The sequence below is a fragment of the Pelobates fuscus genome, chromosome 9, assembly GCF_036172605.1.
Source record: "Pelobates fuscus isolate aPelFus1 chromosome 9, aPelFus1.pri, whole genome shotgun sequence".
NCBI lineage: Eukaryota > Metazoa > Chordata > Amphibia > Anura > Pelobatidae > Pelobates > Pelobates fuscus.
The window spans coordinates 132,312,170-132,329,681 of NC_086325.1; the positions used below are offsets into that span (position 1 = coordinate 132,312,170).

Sequence of the window (17,512 nt, forward strand, 5' to 3'; positions counted from 1 at the left end):
ACTTCTTTGTTGCGTTCTGAGGCTTGATACTGGGAACTGCTAATAGGCTGAGATCACCAACTGACACTATCAGCCTATCAGTAGATCCCCATTCAAAAAAACATAGTAAGAAAAACACATACGTTGTTACTCACTGTTTGAGAACTGGGGTTGCAGCGGACTGTTCATGGGCATCAGACATAAGACTTTGGTGTTAACAGTTTAACAGCCAGAGACCTCTTTCAATACGGTTGAATTGTAGAAGATTGTTCCTTGAATGCGCAAATCTATCTCATGTTAAATCAGTATTTGAAACTTGCTATAGGTCCATAGTAAGCAAACTCTGCATTTCCCACAATGGCCAATCGACCTCCGAGCCCCAAGAGTTGGTGTTCTATGATTTAGCATTAACTCTGTTAACAAATACTTTGTAGCATTTAGCTTCATATTTCTGTGGGGCTCATCATGCATCACCTCTTTGCTCTGTAAATAGATATTGTGGCTGGTAGAAGACTTCAGGAGAGAACATGCTATCTGTAGTAGTCTTCTAAAAATGAGATGTACGGAGCATTTTATATGGCTAGAAGTAGTTTTCAATCCTTCCCACCAGAGGGCAGTGTTTAAGTGACCCCAGATGTGCTTTATATCTAAGGAAACCAGTTACTGAAAGTGTAAAGGCACAGTATTAAATAAATGGAACTGCTTATATTTCCTATGATCCCCCAACTAAACTTTGCAGAATGCTTACAGAGTCATGAACTGGATTCTCTCTGGATGCTATACACAACGTCAGCATTGCAGAATCCATGTCTGGGAAAGTCAAACACAGAGGCACCTCTTGCCTGTGTAGTGTTTAGTTTTGGGTGGAAATAACGTAATTAATTGAGTTTGTAGAATTCTGTATGAGTAGTGGGTCTCCTTGTGTTAGAGGTTTTGTGAAATACATTGAAGGCCTCGGCAGACTTGACTTTCTGTGATTACCAAAAGCTCTGCTGAACAAACAGGAGCAGGATTCGGTGTCCCTGAGCTACCTCCTTGTCACCACTAATATGAATGTGGTACCCACATGCATGCTGGGAAATATTAGTGTATACACTAAACACCAAATTGTGGCGTATTGAAAGCCACTTTGCAAATGTAGCCAGAAAGTGACAATTTGGACAAATTCCCCAGCTCTGCTATAGCACTATAGTGTAGTGTAACAATCTTATTCAGGCTGTGCAGTTCATGTGATAACAGGAGGGGGGTCTGTTCACCATGTCCCTAAGATTAGCTTTTTCTTACATGGTCATTTGTAAAAGTGTGAATTAGGGATAGGCCGATTATAGGTTCAGCCATTATCGGCTGCTACTCCTGATTTTGGCATATATCTGTATCGGCCACTATCGATACTGATATTGCTGATAATGTGAGAGGCGGTGGTGGCCCAGCACATGCAGGGCTGCTGCGTCCATCAGGCCGCCGTCTTAGGGCGCACCAGCTCTAGGGGTGCAAAAATCAAGTGATCAGCAAGAAGGAATCGCACAGCGCTCACTCATGCCAGTCACTCAGTGTAGCATGGTCGCGTGGAGCAGAACTGACCACGGTACAGGAGCTTCAGTTTCATGAACCCGGGCGGACTGGTAGAGCACTTCCTGTCAGTCCGACCGGGTACAGGAATCAGAAGCTCCTGTACCGCGATCCACTCCACTCGGCCAAGCTACAAGACAATTAATGAGGCACACCAGGGAGGAGAGAGGACCACTAAGGGGGGGTGGACACTAAAGGAAAGGGAGGGAGAGAAACACTAAGGGAGGGGAGGGGACCACCAAGGGACAGGGAGGGGAAGGGAGAGGTACACTAAGGGATAGGAAGGTGAAGGGAAAGAAACACTAAGGGACAGGAAAGGGAGGGGAGGGGTTCACTAAGGGACTGGGAGGTGAGGTGAAAGAAACACTAAGGGACAGGGATGGGAGGGGAGTGGGACACTAGGGGACAGGGATGGGAGGGGAGAGGTACACTAAGGTACAAGATACGGTGGGGAGAGGTACACTAAGGGACAGGGAAATAAGGGGAGAGGTACACGAATGGACCGGGAAGGGAGGGGAGAGTTACACTAAGGGACAGATAAGTAAGAGTAACAGTAAATATTCTTGTTCAGTCCCGGTCAATCCCTAGTGTGAATTATCTAGAATTTAAAGTGAAGTTAAAATTTTATGCACGCATAGCCAAGTCTTCAACTTTGCTGTTTTGGCCTATACTTGAAATTTGGTTTGGATTCCCAAAAATTCACACTTTGGTGAATAACCTTGGAACGTGAGACCACCCTGCCCTTTTTTTAATACAACCCTCGGTTCTGGTTGTGGTGGGTGTTCTACTCCTTTCTCCTGCATCCCTGTTCTCCATCATCTAATAATCGAACATTGTGACAATTGAGGACCACATACAGGCCAGAGATTTATAAGTGGAGCTGTTACCATGGAAACCCAACAATGTACCTTGGAATTGCTTGATATACATTATGCTCAGTGTTCAGTAATTCTATCTTTACATGTTCTGGTAATCTGGAAATTTTAAACCTCTTGTACCTACAGAAAAATGTTTATAAAGGTGGTTGATGAGTTTCTACAGTTGCCACACAGATCCTTCATAGCTTTGTATGCTGTCCAATATAATTTTTAAGCATGCATTTATAAATTCTAATAATATAGTAGTTTACCGTGCTAGTGTAAAGGTCTCGCATCTCCCTCCTATCCGTAAATCGATTACAAACATGGCCATAGTATGACCCTTTAACTGCATTGTAAATCGATTGTTCCCCAGCAGGGCTGTTTATGTCAAACCTTTGTTCTACCTCTGTTATTTGCTACATCAAATCTGACCTATTACACCAATCATTCACCCCCAGTGTACATGCTGGCCATTATCTTTTTTGTTTCCTTGTTTTGTACCTCCTCTGCCACATCCTATTAAACCCAGCTGTCTGTTATTGATGTGTGTGACCCTGTTAATATAGGGTGCGATGAGCGGTTTATTAATGAAATAACCTTTAATTGTGTAAGGACGAGCTGGAAATATATTTGTGTACACACTTGTCTCTCTAGATAATTCATACTCTGACCTTTTGACTCTATTTTGGGGTTTACATTGGGTATGGCAAATGTACTTTTCGTAATCTGGAGTGTCACAATTAGTCATTTGTGCTGTACAATAAGAAACCCCCCGGTTTTCCCTGTCAATGTATGTACGCAGCTGTCTGTATTTATAAAGATTTATTCTGGGGCCAATTGGAATAATTTGAGTGGTTCCCATTAAGCCAATTGAATGTTCCAGCTGATCTTGCCACATTTAGATGTTTTCCCTAGAATTGCTCTTTGTACATGTGGCCCAAAGTGTGGATAATGGCTTTTAGATGATGATTGCTTTTTCCAAGAGAGCACTTGTGTATCTATCTTCCTATTACGACTTGGCCATTGATCGATGACTTTAAATTAATAATACCATGTTGTTACATGTGTTTTTAAAGTAGTTTCCAGTCATTTTGCTTAAAGATGATCAGATCTTCCACCAAATAGGTATTTTTTCTTTTCTTTATAAATTTATGGTTTTAAAGCTAGTGTTGGTGTTTGTAGCCCATGTTGGGTCTTCAGGGTAACTGGGAGTTAAGTATCTTATTATGGTATACTGCAGCCATGGTGATAATTTATCTATCCGTAAAGATGAGTTCTGACATATTCCGATCACGAAGGCCCTGCTGTATTTTCTGAGCGAATGTGGCATTGCAGCATTGCCAGGGCCACGATATCAGAAGTAATTATCTTGCAGACTTCTCCTCAAACAGACGCCATCATAAACCACGCAGGGTTATAGGGACAGGGCTGTTACTGCTGTCAAACCCAGCTGGTACCAGCTTTAGTGGCAAGATGCGACTGCAAGCTACTTTATAATCGGCAATATCAAAATAAATAAAAACAAAAAACAAAAAAAAAACCATTTGTACAACAATTGTTTTCTTTTTATTATTGCACATGTCTATCAGATCGTGTACCATTTTTGCAAGTGCTTTCTGTGCTGGATTAATTTTCCCCCATTGGCTAATTTTTTTTTTTTTAATGATAAACCTATAAGCTTTGTTTCGCTTGCTCTCTCTAGGCTCATGTTCTATTTGGGCTCAGTTTGTAATTATAATCTCTATTTAGGTAGCTGACCTACAGTATAGGTTGGCATCCTATTAAAAATAAAGGCTGGCAAATTGCACTGTTGCTCAGTCTTTGGACCTCTTTCACATCATTTTTTAATGTATTTTTTTATTTTAAATATGTATTTATAATGTTTGCTTCATTTTAACAGAACTCAAATAAGATATATGCTTGCACATATGTGATATAATTCTCTACTTGGACTAGAACTACACTTAAACAGAAATGAAAGTCTTTACACAAATGTTCAGTGTGTCTGTGAGGAACAAACTTCAAGTCCCTCCTCCCCATGCAGTCTATGGAAGCATGCCTGCTCTAGTTGGGGAGGTTCACTCCACATTACAGCAATGTTACTTTTATCTAGAAATTAATATATTTTGCAGATTGTACATGTAAATATGACAACATTTTTTCTTCTTAATTTTTTAAGCAGACGTGATTGTATGCCTAAATATGTTTAACATCTGTTACTTAACCTTTAACTGTTTTGCTGTGTTTTTATATTTTTCCTCTTCTTTTTCGGAAATGGAATTAGTAGTTTCGTGCACGACTTGTGTTGCTTTTTAGAGTGAAGGATGGGGGGGTAAATAAATGATTAGATTTCCCAGACTCCTTCACTTCTACCCTGCACTAACTATTTCCTAGCCCCCCCACCTCCTTCTAACATGTTGCGCACACCTCTCTACATCACAGCTGTGTTCTGTTTGGGCTCAGTTTGTAATTAATAATCTCCGTTTAGGTAGCTGAGCTGCTTCCACACATACCTCCCTAACGGTCTGTCTATATAAGGGCCGGGGAAATGCTGCTGGATTTTTAGCAGTAGTGACGATCTCTTCTCAAGAACACCACATGTATACACACGTAAACATAAAATTCGCAGGCTTACATTAGCCCAGATCAGTCGCCAGAACGTGCTGCAGAGGCATGACAAATATAGTCAACTGTATCAGACCAAGCCTAAAACTGGAAAGATTATCCAACCCTATTCAAATCTGTTTATCCAGTAAAAAATTGACTACGTTTTAGCGAGCAGGTACATTTTGCGTTTTGTTTTTAAAATGTTTTTTTAAATTGCTATTGAGCATCAGCCAAAGGATAGTCAAGTCTTTGTTGCTCATACAAATCTGGGTATCCCAGCTAATAGTCACATGAGTCTTTGATTTAATAAGAGCTAAATCATCTTTTTGGACTCCTGGTTAGCCGTCACATTAAATAGGAGTACTTGAATAAATATGACTACTTCCAAACTTCTGAAATGGAAACTGAGCTGTCCCAAACTATGCATTGCTACCTACATTTGGGTTTTGTGTTTTTTCTTGTTTTTTGTTTTTGTTTGCATATTTTTGCTTTATTTGTTTCTTTGGTTTTGAGTTACACAAGCTTTCAATTTTTTGGTTATCTTAAAATTTTCAATTTTGTACGCTTTTGCTGATATTTAAGATAATACCTTCTGGACCTACTCCTCAAGAAACCACTAACCACTGAAATTGATCAGGCCCTTCCTTAATTATTTGAATTTAAAACATTTAGTCTAGTCCACCTCCGATACAGCCTTACAATAGTTTTTTGCCAGGACCACCAATATAGTTATGCTCTAACATGCGTAAAATAATTCAGAAGTTGTGATTTTTACAAATTCAGCAGGAGTTTGTCTCATAATCCCATACTTGCATCCCACTCATTCTGGTTTTCGACAGCCTGGAAATTGCAGTAGAAGGAACATTCTATGATTCATTTAATTAAGCCTCCAGCTTTTATATAAATTCTTCATCCGTGCCTCTTTCTGGATTAATGTGCCGAAGGACTGATCTTGATTCAAACGTTAATTGTCCCAGCTTGAGATAGTGATGCGACATTGCTTTTTCCTGATAAGGCTGCCCTGTATTGACACACAACAAACTTCCTGATATCTAATAAGAAAGTCAGATAATCCTAGGGTTCCAATACATTTAAAGTAGTAACTACAAAAATAAAGTATTTGTCACTGCTTTACAAATTACTATGTGAAACGAGTATCTGATTTGGTCTTTCCATATAAAGTCCATTCCAAGAACCGTTCATCACTTAGGTGTCACTTACAAACATCCTTCCCAATACATCAGGATTGTCTTTTGTTTGCTGGAGACTGTGGCTTTGTTCTGGGAGGTGTCATTCAACCCTTTTCTTGTTACTTTTTTGTATTATGTTTACTTATTCCCCTCTAGTTAACACACGTGTGTTTATAACTATATCCTGTAACTGGGCGCGATCATCTTGGCTCCCTGTCAGTCATTGTTATTAACGCTGTCCTCTGCACCTGGTGGTCAACATAGAAAAAGCATACAGACAATAGGAGAAAGGAAACAATGTTTCTATTTCTGCTCCTTTGCATTGTGTGCCTGGACTGGACTGGATTTTGTTGTACAGTATTTTACTTAATATTTAAAGGACCACAATAGGCACCCAGACCACTTTTGGAGAAACTGCTTTCTGCTTTACACTGCTTTACACTGCAGGGTTAATCCAGCCTCTAGTGACTGTCTCTCTGAGAGCCACTAGAGGCGCTTCGGCACTTTACACTGAGTAAATCGCACTTATTTGACATCCAGCGTCGAATAAGATCCCCATAGGAAAGCATTGAGTAGTGCTTTCCAATGGTCGGGTTTGAATGCGTGCGCGCCTCTGTCCGCACATGCGCATTTGGCTCCACTCGGCAACTGACGTCGGCAGGGGAGGAGGGGTCACCAGCTCAGAGGGAGCCCGGCGCTGGATTAAGGTAAGTGGCTGAAGGGGTTTTAACCCCTTCAGTGCCGAGAGAGGAGGGCCCCGAGGGAGGGGGGCACTCAAAGAGTCTATAGTGCCAGGAAAACTGGTTTGTTTTCCTGGCACTATAGGAAAACTTCAATATAAACGTTGAAAAGGTGTTTTTTTTTTTTTTTTTTTTTTTTTTTTTTAATTTATATTCTCTGCAGACCTTTCATGAATTTATCACTAAGTAATGTAACCTCTATTCCGAATCCATTTGTGTGGCCATTTCTAAATGAAATCAGAAAAGCTCCTTCTTGGGGCAAATTTGGATTTTTTCCAAGTCAGATTTGCTCAGTTTGGAGGATGTGAATTAATTCAATTACGCTCCCACCAATTTGGAGCTTAGTGAATTACGCACAGTGATCAGTGCTTTTATTCATTCTTTGTGCCTCTACGTTTTATTAATTCTCAATACCTTTTCTGCTGTGTTTGAGTCCACCACTTCTTTCTTAGATTTTTCTCCTGCATAACCTTTCTTTACATTAATCCTTGTTCTCTTCCTATACGATCACTACTTTAGCGTCTCATTTTTTTGTCAAGAAAGATTTAACTCCCAACATAATACAATTAGTGGTATACATTATTTTAATGCCTGCTAGTGCAGCACAAATTAAGTCTTTAAGGAAGGGTGGATAAAATTGATGGTTGTAAAATCAAATTATTATTATTTTATAATTTGTCTGATCTCTCTTAATAAAATGCTTCTGGAGGGAAATTCTTGCAAAAGATAACATTTCTATTTCTGGTACATTATAGTCCAAAGGTTATTCCGTGTGAAATAGGGCTTATTAAAGTAGCATGAGGCTAAATAGTCATGCAAAATTTGTATTTTTTGGAAAATTAAGCCCATTAATCGAAATTGAACTTGTGCATGCAGAGAGGACATGCACATTTTCACAGCAAAAATTTTATAAAATAAACATAGAACGTTCAGAAAAAGACCTTAATCCCATTGTTATTGTGCAAGTCGTTAAAAACCTTACTTTAAAGGGTTACTCCAAGCACCATGACCACTTCAGTGATCTAAAGTTGTTATGGTGCTTGGAATCTGTATGTGCATTTTTGTGATTTTTTTTAACTCCACTCCCGGCAGTGTCATTTACACGTCAGGCTGGCTAATGTCAATTCTTTGCATGTGGGGGGCCATCCATTGGCTGAAAGCTATCATCTGACGCTGTTAGCCAGTGAATGACCCGCAGGATCGGCGCCTGGCTTTTGCACATCACACAGCATCTGAGAAGGCTAGGCGCCAGACGGGGACCCTGGTAAGAGGGTAAACTATTGCCGTTTAAGGGTTTTTTTTTGTGTGCTTTTATTATTTTTTTTTTTTATTATCATTTCAGTTAATAAACACTGATGTTTATTAACAAATACAGGAATACGTATATGCTATATAATGTTATTGTTTTCGTTATATAAAACTATTTAACTTAATCATTCATTTTTGGAGAACAAGTTAAAGTAGCTTTGTCCCTCAAACTTGCCTTTCTCCTATTGTTTCCTCTTCTATTCCACTTTCAGAAATTCTTTTCTTCATTTCTGATCTATTTCTCTTTGAAACAAGACAAAGTAGGGACTAATTTGTCTTATGTATTTTTCCTACACTTGACAAAGTGTGGAGTTTAATGCAAGCCCCACTTCCTTTCTCAATTAACAAAGCTAAGCGAGCTTGCCTTAAGAACCATCCTTTCTCAAGATTGGCAAGCGTAGGAAAAATGCAGTTCTTACTTTGTCTCGTTTTAAAGAGAATAGATCACAAATGAAGGAAAGAAAAACTGGTTCTAGAAAAGAAAGGGAAACAATAGGAGAAAGGAAAGTTTTAGGTGACAGAGCCACTTTAAACTGAAAATAGTTCACCTTGCAATAATTTCATCGTTATCTAACACCATTCTGATATAAATGTTAAAATAATCTGAAAAGTTAAATATAAATGACATTTTCATCTGGTGTCAAATATTAAAGATTACAACAACCAGCAAGAAGGAGTTGTCACTTTTAAAAGTCCTTATTTAAACCTAGTCTTACTGAATAGTGATTTAAATCAAATCCATACAACATAAAAGACCACTATAGGCACCCAGACCACTTCAGCTCAATTAAGTGGTCTGGGGTGCCGGGTCCATCTAGGGTTAACCCTGCAGCTGTAAACATAGCAGTTTCAGAGAACTATGTTTAATCCAGTCTCTAGTGGTGCTTCACACTGTGAAAAGGTTTAACCCCTTCTAGTTTGTTTTCCTGGCACTATAGTGGTCCTTTAACCCCTTAAGGACACATGACGTGTGTGACACGTCATGATTCCCTTTTATTCCAGAAGTTTGGTCCTTAAGGGGTTAAGAAATTTTTTTTTTTTTTTTTTTTTTAAAGAATACCTAATTGGCTGGTTCCAGGTACACCAAAATTGAGCCGATCTGGCCCTCGATTATCCTGTTTTTTTTTTTTTTTTTGTGTTTTATTTTTAAGGACTATAACATGGTCAGTCTTAGTTGGCACGCAATTCTATGGATAGCCATATAGGCCTCTACACAAGTGCATATATGGAGTAACCGCTGTCTCCATAAATTGCTTTACACTGTCTGTTACATACACCAGCTGCTTAGGCCCCTGGATCTGCTTGGGGATAACCCCATTCTATACCCATCCATTAAAGCATGGAAGTTCGTCAGACTTCACGTAGGATTAAGTTAGCGATATTCATCCTTTTGTTCTTTAGCCATTCTTTCAATATAATGTTTGTGTAATTGACTTCATAAATCTCTTCTCGCACTTTGATGAATGTTTTGACAAATACTCGACTGTGAACTTATCCATTCACTTTCAACAAGCAAGCTATGCAGGGAATCAAACACGGAACTTCAATTCTGCCACTTTCGATAATCCTACATAAGGAGACGGCACTTTACATGGTCGTTCAGAACTCTTTAGAAACCTGTTCTAAGCTTTTGGAGGGTTACATTTATTCCACATTGTATGTTTTTGAAGATAGGTATCTTGGGTTGATATGTACTCCCTATCATAACGTATGTGGCAGTATACCCATGACCTGGGCTGTCACCGCCAAGTCCCCTTTCCATTATGTGTTTAAAGCCTTTTGCCTTTGTATATCACTGTCTCACCCAAACACCAGCTGAGACTTCATGAAGGGTGAAGAATAGCTGATTTTATTGTCACCTTTTTATACATGGGCTCTCAACAGGGAGAACAAAAGAATTGCAACATACCCGGTACCTTGGTGTGTGTACCTAAGCTGATCATTTAACTAGCGACCGGGCACTTTGGCTTGGGATTACACATTGAAACAGGGCTGGAGGGAGTAAATAGTAGTGATATTGTTCTTTAAGGAGAAGGAGGCGGTTGGGAGACATGTACCAGTCCTAGGTGACCAGACAGTCTGTTACAACGTATATCAGCAGTCTCCCAGGTAAAAGCACTGGATATGGTCTGTTTGACGTGGAGCCGTGTTTATAAATTTAGTGCTCTTGCTGTATAGAGGTATCTCTGTAATGGGCGTACTTGTCATTTTACAGGCTATGTTTTTAATTGATGAGATACAGTAAGTAGTCATTTTACAGTGAAATATTAAATAAATAGTAGGTATAGAAAGATTTTCAGGGTTATTTACTAGAGTGAATTTCAAATTTGAGACCAAAATAGTTGAACTGGAAACTTAGCTATTTTTCCAGCTGGTCTATTTTGGCCTTAAATCTGAGATTCAATTTGACCTATCCAGACATTCTTGCTTTAGTGACTAACATTGTTTGTGTTGGGAACAAGTGATATGCTGAACGAATGGGCAGATGTTCTCAGCCTGTCACTGAATGCCAATTGAGAGGAATGCTTTAGAAACATAAGTATGTGTCTAAACATTGTTCTTAACGGGCCGCCTTTCACAAACGCCCAAGTCAAAATCCTCCTTACTAGTGCTGGAGGAGGTGGCAGAGCCGGAACTGATGGTTCCCTGAAGGACAGGTTTCTGGTTAAACTATTCCAAACATAGTTAATGCCATAACCTGGCAATTGCCTTGAGTCACCCTGGGACAAGTGCCACTCTACTCCAACAGTTGCACATGTGGGGGAGTCAAACTGGGTGAGACCGAAGTGCATGGAGTTCATATCACCATGCTGATCCATTTACATGGATACCCCTAGAACTCGTGCAGCCAGGTCAAGACCATAGTAACAAACAGGAACAAGTATCTATAAAGTCGGGGAAGGTATGCATATCAAGCCATCAGGACAACTCCATTGTTGCCCTCCACCCATTCCCGGGGTGTGGCGGGGGCCAAGCTGTTGGGAAGTGGGGATTAAAAGAGGAAGTAGAGAGATAAGGAGAAAAGAAGGAAAACAGAAAGAAAAGAGGAGAATTTTTTTTTTTGTGTGTGCACCTAATTACGAAAGATAAGGTACTGCTAATACTGCTTTTATTAAATGTCTAAATGTCCCTGCTGGCAGGATGCTTTGAAGGTATCTGTAACATTGATTTTCTCTGTGTTCTAATCAATGACCCAGACAAGCTTTATATTCAGCCCTTGACGAAGATGATTTTCTAGTCTTAAGGATAACAGAGAATCATTGGAGATGTAGTCCTAGACAATCAGTTGTTCCTGTTCCTCACCCCTGTGTTAAAGTGAAGAGTTTCTGCTTATGGCTGTATAAAATTAAATCAACTGCAGACGTCTGACTTGGACGAAGTGACAGGTGCTTGTTAAATCCTTAATCTGAATTTAGTGATTAACGCTATTTAAAGCGTTTAAGCGTGCGCCCTTTCCTTCCTTCCTCACGCTAACTGCTATTGTCAGGCTTCTTGCTGCTTGTTTTATTGATACTTATCACAATCACATGCAGGAGGTAATTCATGACATTATCTTGTAAGATTTATCACTGGGATTAAAGGGATTGAATTTAACATGCTGGGGGCGTGGCCTGAACCTGCACCGGAGCGGACGCCATTCCTGCCTGCTCCTAACAAGCCTGAAACGAATCCGCAGACATCCGCAAAGGGAACCGACCAAGTGCCTGACCCATACTGAAACCGGCATAAGGGCGACAAACCGCACACATTGATGCCTTTTTTCCAACCCCAGCGATCGGGAAAGGTAAAGCGGAGGCTCAAGGCCTACACCTCGCCGACAGCCGGCGGGCTTGAGTATTTCCTCGACGGAGTATACAGCCGAGGTGAGCCCCCACCCCTTAACGACCCTCTGTCAACCTACAACAATACCCCAACGAACATGGGGAGAAGAACACAGAAGGTACTAACCGGCCACCAGGCGGAGCAGACCGACATAGGGGCTCTGCTGCAGAGGCAAGCACAATCAAAGATGGCCGCGGAGGCCCCACAAACTCCGACAACAGCCCACACACCTGCTCAAGCAGAGAACGAATGTGAGTACACCCTGACACCAACACAGGCACCACTTGACAATACACTGGCCACTAAACAAGACCTCCATAACTGGGTCCAAGACATTAAGGAGACACTGGCCGCGGACGTGGGCCTGCTTAAAGGGGAAGTACAGAAAGTAACTGAGAGAGTAAGGGTGACTGAGGAGAGCATTATGTCCTTCCACACAGAAATGACAGCAGTAAAGGAAGAAATAAAACAATTGCAGTCCAACCAACAGGGTCTCTCCCTACAACTAGCAACACACGAAGACCGAGCTCGCCGCAACCATGTCAAAATCCGCGGAGTACCCTCTGATATAACACCTGAAGAACTACCTCACTATGTGAGACGGCTCCTGGCCACTATCTTGCCGCCACCGACAGCACGGAAGATGCTCCTCGACGGGCTGTACAGACTCCCACCCTCTGCCACAATGCCTAGCACGACCCCCAGGGATGTTATTCTGCGCTGTGCCACCACACAGGACAAAGCCACCATTATGGCGGCAATACGGGACAAAACCCCCTTGGCCTTTGAGAATACACAGCTGCTTTTCTTTCAAGATCTGACCAGAGCCACACTTCAATGGCGCCGGACACTATCCCACTTTACGAGCTTACTACGCTCCGCGAAGTTGCCATACCGTTGGGGGACGCCTCGATCCCTGCTAATTACCCAAAACGGGACCACACACAGGGTCTCCGCGACCACAGAAATACCTGCAGTGCTCGCTAAATTGGGATTACAAGACAAAAATGACGCAACAGAGACCGCTGCTCAGAGATGGGACCCAAACAACACGGTGCCATTCATCCCGAGAAACAAGGGACCGACAAATCAGGACACTTGAAAAACAAGGACTGAAACAATTCCCACACGTCATACACAGTCCCTAGAATCACGGCGGACTTAAAACTTTATTTTAAAACTTTCTTATAGACTGACTGCCGCCCTTCTTCGTAATTTTTCCTTTTGTTATGTTTCTTTTTAACATTACTAATGTTGACTCCTTGAACGCTGACACCCAGCTTGACACATGTCTAAATGCTACCTATACGTGACAGCACGCATAGACACACTAACTCACAGTAGACCGCACACGCTGAGAGCCTCACGCAACAGTTGGAGAGGCAGGAACTATAGGAGCTCCCTCTCCACCCCCCCCCCCCCCCGCCACCCCCTAGGTTAGGGGTACAAAGCCTCCCTCCGGGACACCTTAGACACACGGGCGTATAACCCGATGAAACCTGAACACAAGTTAGCCCGCAGCCTGACTGAGACGCCCTGACAAAGGACTCTCCCCGCACGAAGCATGCTAAGCGATATTGCCACAGACGATCATTAAAGAGAATAGGGTCACACAGCACCATAAAAAGCCACGTACCCGGAGGCACACACACTTGACCACGACAAACATAAACTTATCTAGTCTACCTGAATAGTGGACACCCCGACATGACACCACGTGAACGCCTGTACTAACAAAACTGTAACCATGAAGACTACAACCACTACCACTACCAGTCGCCACTACTGTAATCACACTTGCTACCACTCACTATCACACGCCACACTCGATTTGTGCGAAAGCACAATATAGAAATGTCCTGGTTCTTAATATAATGATACTGTTATGTTTTATCCTGTCTTATTGTTTATATATTTCCGCCTTGTGAAATACCGTGTTGTTCTCCACGATTTAAAAAAAAAAAAAAAAATGTGCAGCATACCTGGACTATGTCCACCCCAACATTGTCAATATACCTTGTGTTAAGAAACCAAAATGTAAACTGTACTAATCACTGCACACCCAAAATAAAGAATTAAAAAAAAAAAAAAAAAAAAAAAAAAATTTAAATTTAACATGCTCACTTTTACTGTTATACATTAAAGTGTGAATTCTTGGAAATGCAATGTATATGTCAAAATAGCCAAGTTTTAGAAAATCTCCAAGTCGGCTATGATTTCAGATTTCCTTTTTTGGCCTAAACTTTGAAAGCAAATTTAAATTCTTAAAATTCAGCCCTGGGTCACGCACCACCTCTTCAAATGTCAGCCAATAAGGGGGACCAATTACATGTGCTCCGCCATTACATCATTGCTGTCCTTTGGGTTTTTTGGGGGAGGGGTTTTGACACTGGATGCCCTCATCTAGAGCATGAGAATGTCCAGCGTCGTTTCACAGAGTCAAACTCCTGGAAGTTCCTCTAGTGGCTGTCTGGTAGACATCCACTATAGGCAGTCTTAGTACTCAAAAATTGCAATGATTTACATTGCAGGATTAAGGAGGACAGGGACAGTGCACCCAGATCACTTCAATGAAATAAAGTGGTCTGGGTGCCTATAGTGTCCCTTTAAAGAATTCTACAGCATTAGTTGGGAGCACTTCTCATGTGCTGTCTGCTAATATACAAAAGTAATATGGGTCCCAGCGACCATGGGGCATCTGACAACCAGAGTGGGGCTGCTTTTTGCTGAGACAAGTCTAAATATGTTGTTTAATATTGAAATACATTTTGCCATTTCTAATGGTAGAATGGATCCTGGCCCTGGATGCAAGCGTATAAGCTAATCACCCTTCATCTGCATATCTGGCCCAGCCTTTCCTCCTTGGGCATTTCCCTTCTTGTACACCTATAACTGTGCCATGTGTATTAATCCTCAATGCTGGCCACAGTCAAAATGATGTTCCTGGTGTTCACTGCGCTAGGATTTTATTCCTTGAGCTACATACATTTTATCTGATTACTGAATGAAGATAAAACCTTATGTTTCGCTCTCTAACCTTTAGTTCTGTGATCTGTTTCTGTGCATGTAAATTCCCTTTTGGATCTGCTATGCTGCATTTCATCATACATTGGGGTGATTGATGTCAGTGAAGAAATAATTAGCATGGATAAGGTTTTTGTTAAAAAAAAGAAAAAATACTAAATAAAAAAAATTACTGGATGGGTGGGCAACCGTCAAAGCTCCAACCCCCATGATGCTTTGCCAGCCTAGACAAGTGAAATGCAGATTAGGAATCTATAAATTTTTGAAAATTCCAATGCAAACTCTAAGACCAAGTCTGCCGTACATGAAAAGTGCAATCCAATTATTTACAGCTGTATGGTGAGTCTAGGTACCCTGAAGAAAGTCTTATTGATGTGCGGTGTGCTTGTATTATGTCAGAATGTTGTTCTACCTGACAAAACACATCATGCGTTTAGGAGTTCCTTTGTAGTAAACGTTTCCGTTAATGAACATCTTATATATGGAAAGCTGGGATATTACACTTGGAGAAGCTAGTATCATTTGAGCTATTTTCAGATTTATATTGTATACGGTTGGTAACAGAATTAAAACATAATTTCCTCTTTCATGTAGGCGTTTAGCAAAACACTGACTCCTACACCTGCATTCTCACATTTTAAGCTAGCAGGCTTTGACTGATGTCTACTGCCCCTTCACAGCATAAAGAATGCCCGGCTCGTGTTAATTTGTGCATAGATAACATTGATTTCTATATATTTAGTATATTAAAAAAAAAAACATTAGAAATCTTGCAAGATCACCCATTCTCAATAAGCATTTTCATAGAAATAGTACCCCTAAAACAGTGTCTAATGAGCTACAAGGAGAGAATTCAAGGACGGAGTGACAATTTTTACAACTGCAAAATCTTAATGCTTGTAAATTTTTATCATTTGTTTGTTTTGTACACAGCATTGAGATGTTTATTGAAAAATGCAGCTGTTTAAATGTAATCTAAATACGATTTGGCAAAATATATGCAAGGAGTTAAACTTTAACCAATTGCTTTAATAAGTCTCTCTAATGTCTATATACACTTGGGTATCATACAGAATCCAAGCAGTGATTTGATCAGCTCCTCTGTCCGACCCGTTACACTCTCTCATGTTGAATCATTTTGTCTTTACAGCTGCGATGAACTTGGCCAAACTGAAGCTCTTCAGACATTACTATGTCATGGTGAGTCAGACAATGAGGTCTTGCTTCTTCCTGGAACCTTGTGTCTCTGTTAATTCAACCATTTAGTAACTGTAGAGGAGTTCAATGACAAGCAACTTTTAAAAATTGTAAACTGTGTCGTGGCTGTGGGAGCGTCTCTCAGAGCCACATTAAACAGGCTAGGTCAAACCTCACTGTCACAGGTGCAATTCCTGGTTGGCCAACTCAGCTTCCCATTCTTCTTTAGTCAAACCATGAGCACCATTAAGTTGGGCAAACATAATTCTTTATGTTACCATGGGGATTGCTTCACCCTCTAACCCTTTTCCCCAAAGCCAGTTCTTATTCACATGGACTGTGGTCTTGTTCAAGGTTCTGGACAGTAATATATCTGGATTAGGGTTCCTATTTTATCATGTTTTCCCACAACCTCTTTACCTTGCTGGGTAGTACATGGAAAGTATGTAGTATTCATGTACTGCATGAGAGAAACCAATTATCTATTCACTAGTTTTTGTTTTTATTTCCCCTTGAATAAATTTTACTACATCAGCCCCTTTTTTTGTTCTGACCATCAGCAATCTCTGCCCAAAGACAATAGTGGCAATCCTGCTTGTGATGGGCATTTTAGAATATCACAAGGGATAAAAGGGGGTGTTGGTACTTTTAGGGTTTCATCCTGCTGGCCCTTGATTACTGAGAGGGGCAGAGAAAGTTAAATGACTGTTTCTCCAATGCACTGCAGATTTCTCCCAGGCCTTAAAACGGTGCAGCCCTGATGCTGCTGCTCCCGGTCTGGTGCAATGGTTATCGCCCGCTGATAAATGAGAGGATGGCTAGTTGGTTTCTGCAGTAATTGCATTAGAGTGATCTATCACAGAGATGGCCCTGGGTGCTTGAAATGCAGACATAATAACCTGCAGCTCACACAGCAATCTATTAAGTGGTGCCATAAATTCCTCTCAGCGAGATTAATCCCAGATCTACTAGATGACATGTGCTTCACTAAAATGGCCAGGCTCTGTCAGGCAGGAACATGCAGGGCTGCCAGGGCAATCAGATGCCACCCAACACACAGCAGACAGGCCAAACAATTCCTCTCCTTCTCTCTCTCTCTCTCTCTCTCTCTCTCTCTCTCTCTCTCTCTCTCTCTCTCTCTCTCTCTCTCTCTCTCTCTCTCTCTCTCTCTCTCTCCCTCCCTCTCTCTCTCCCCTCTCTCTCTCTCTCCCCCTCT

At 41.1% G+C, this 17,512-nt stretch overlaps 1 protein-coding gene across 1 annotated transcript in view; it reads left to right on the forward strand.

Annotated features, from left to right (window-relative positions):
* GPR107 (G protein-coupled receptor 107) overlaps positions 1-17,512 on the forward strand; it is a 79,538-nt gene that overhangs the window by 45,064 nt on the left and 16,962 nt on the right. Inside the window, exon 15 of the mRNA XM_063432429.1 lies at positions 16,250-16,299. Coding sequence (XP_063288499.1) covers positions 16,250-16,299 — 50 coding nt within the window. The remainder of the gene's footprint in view (positions 1-16,249; positions 16,300-17,512) is intronic.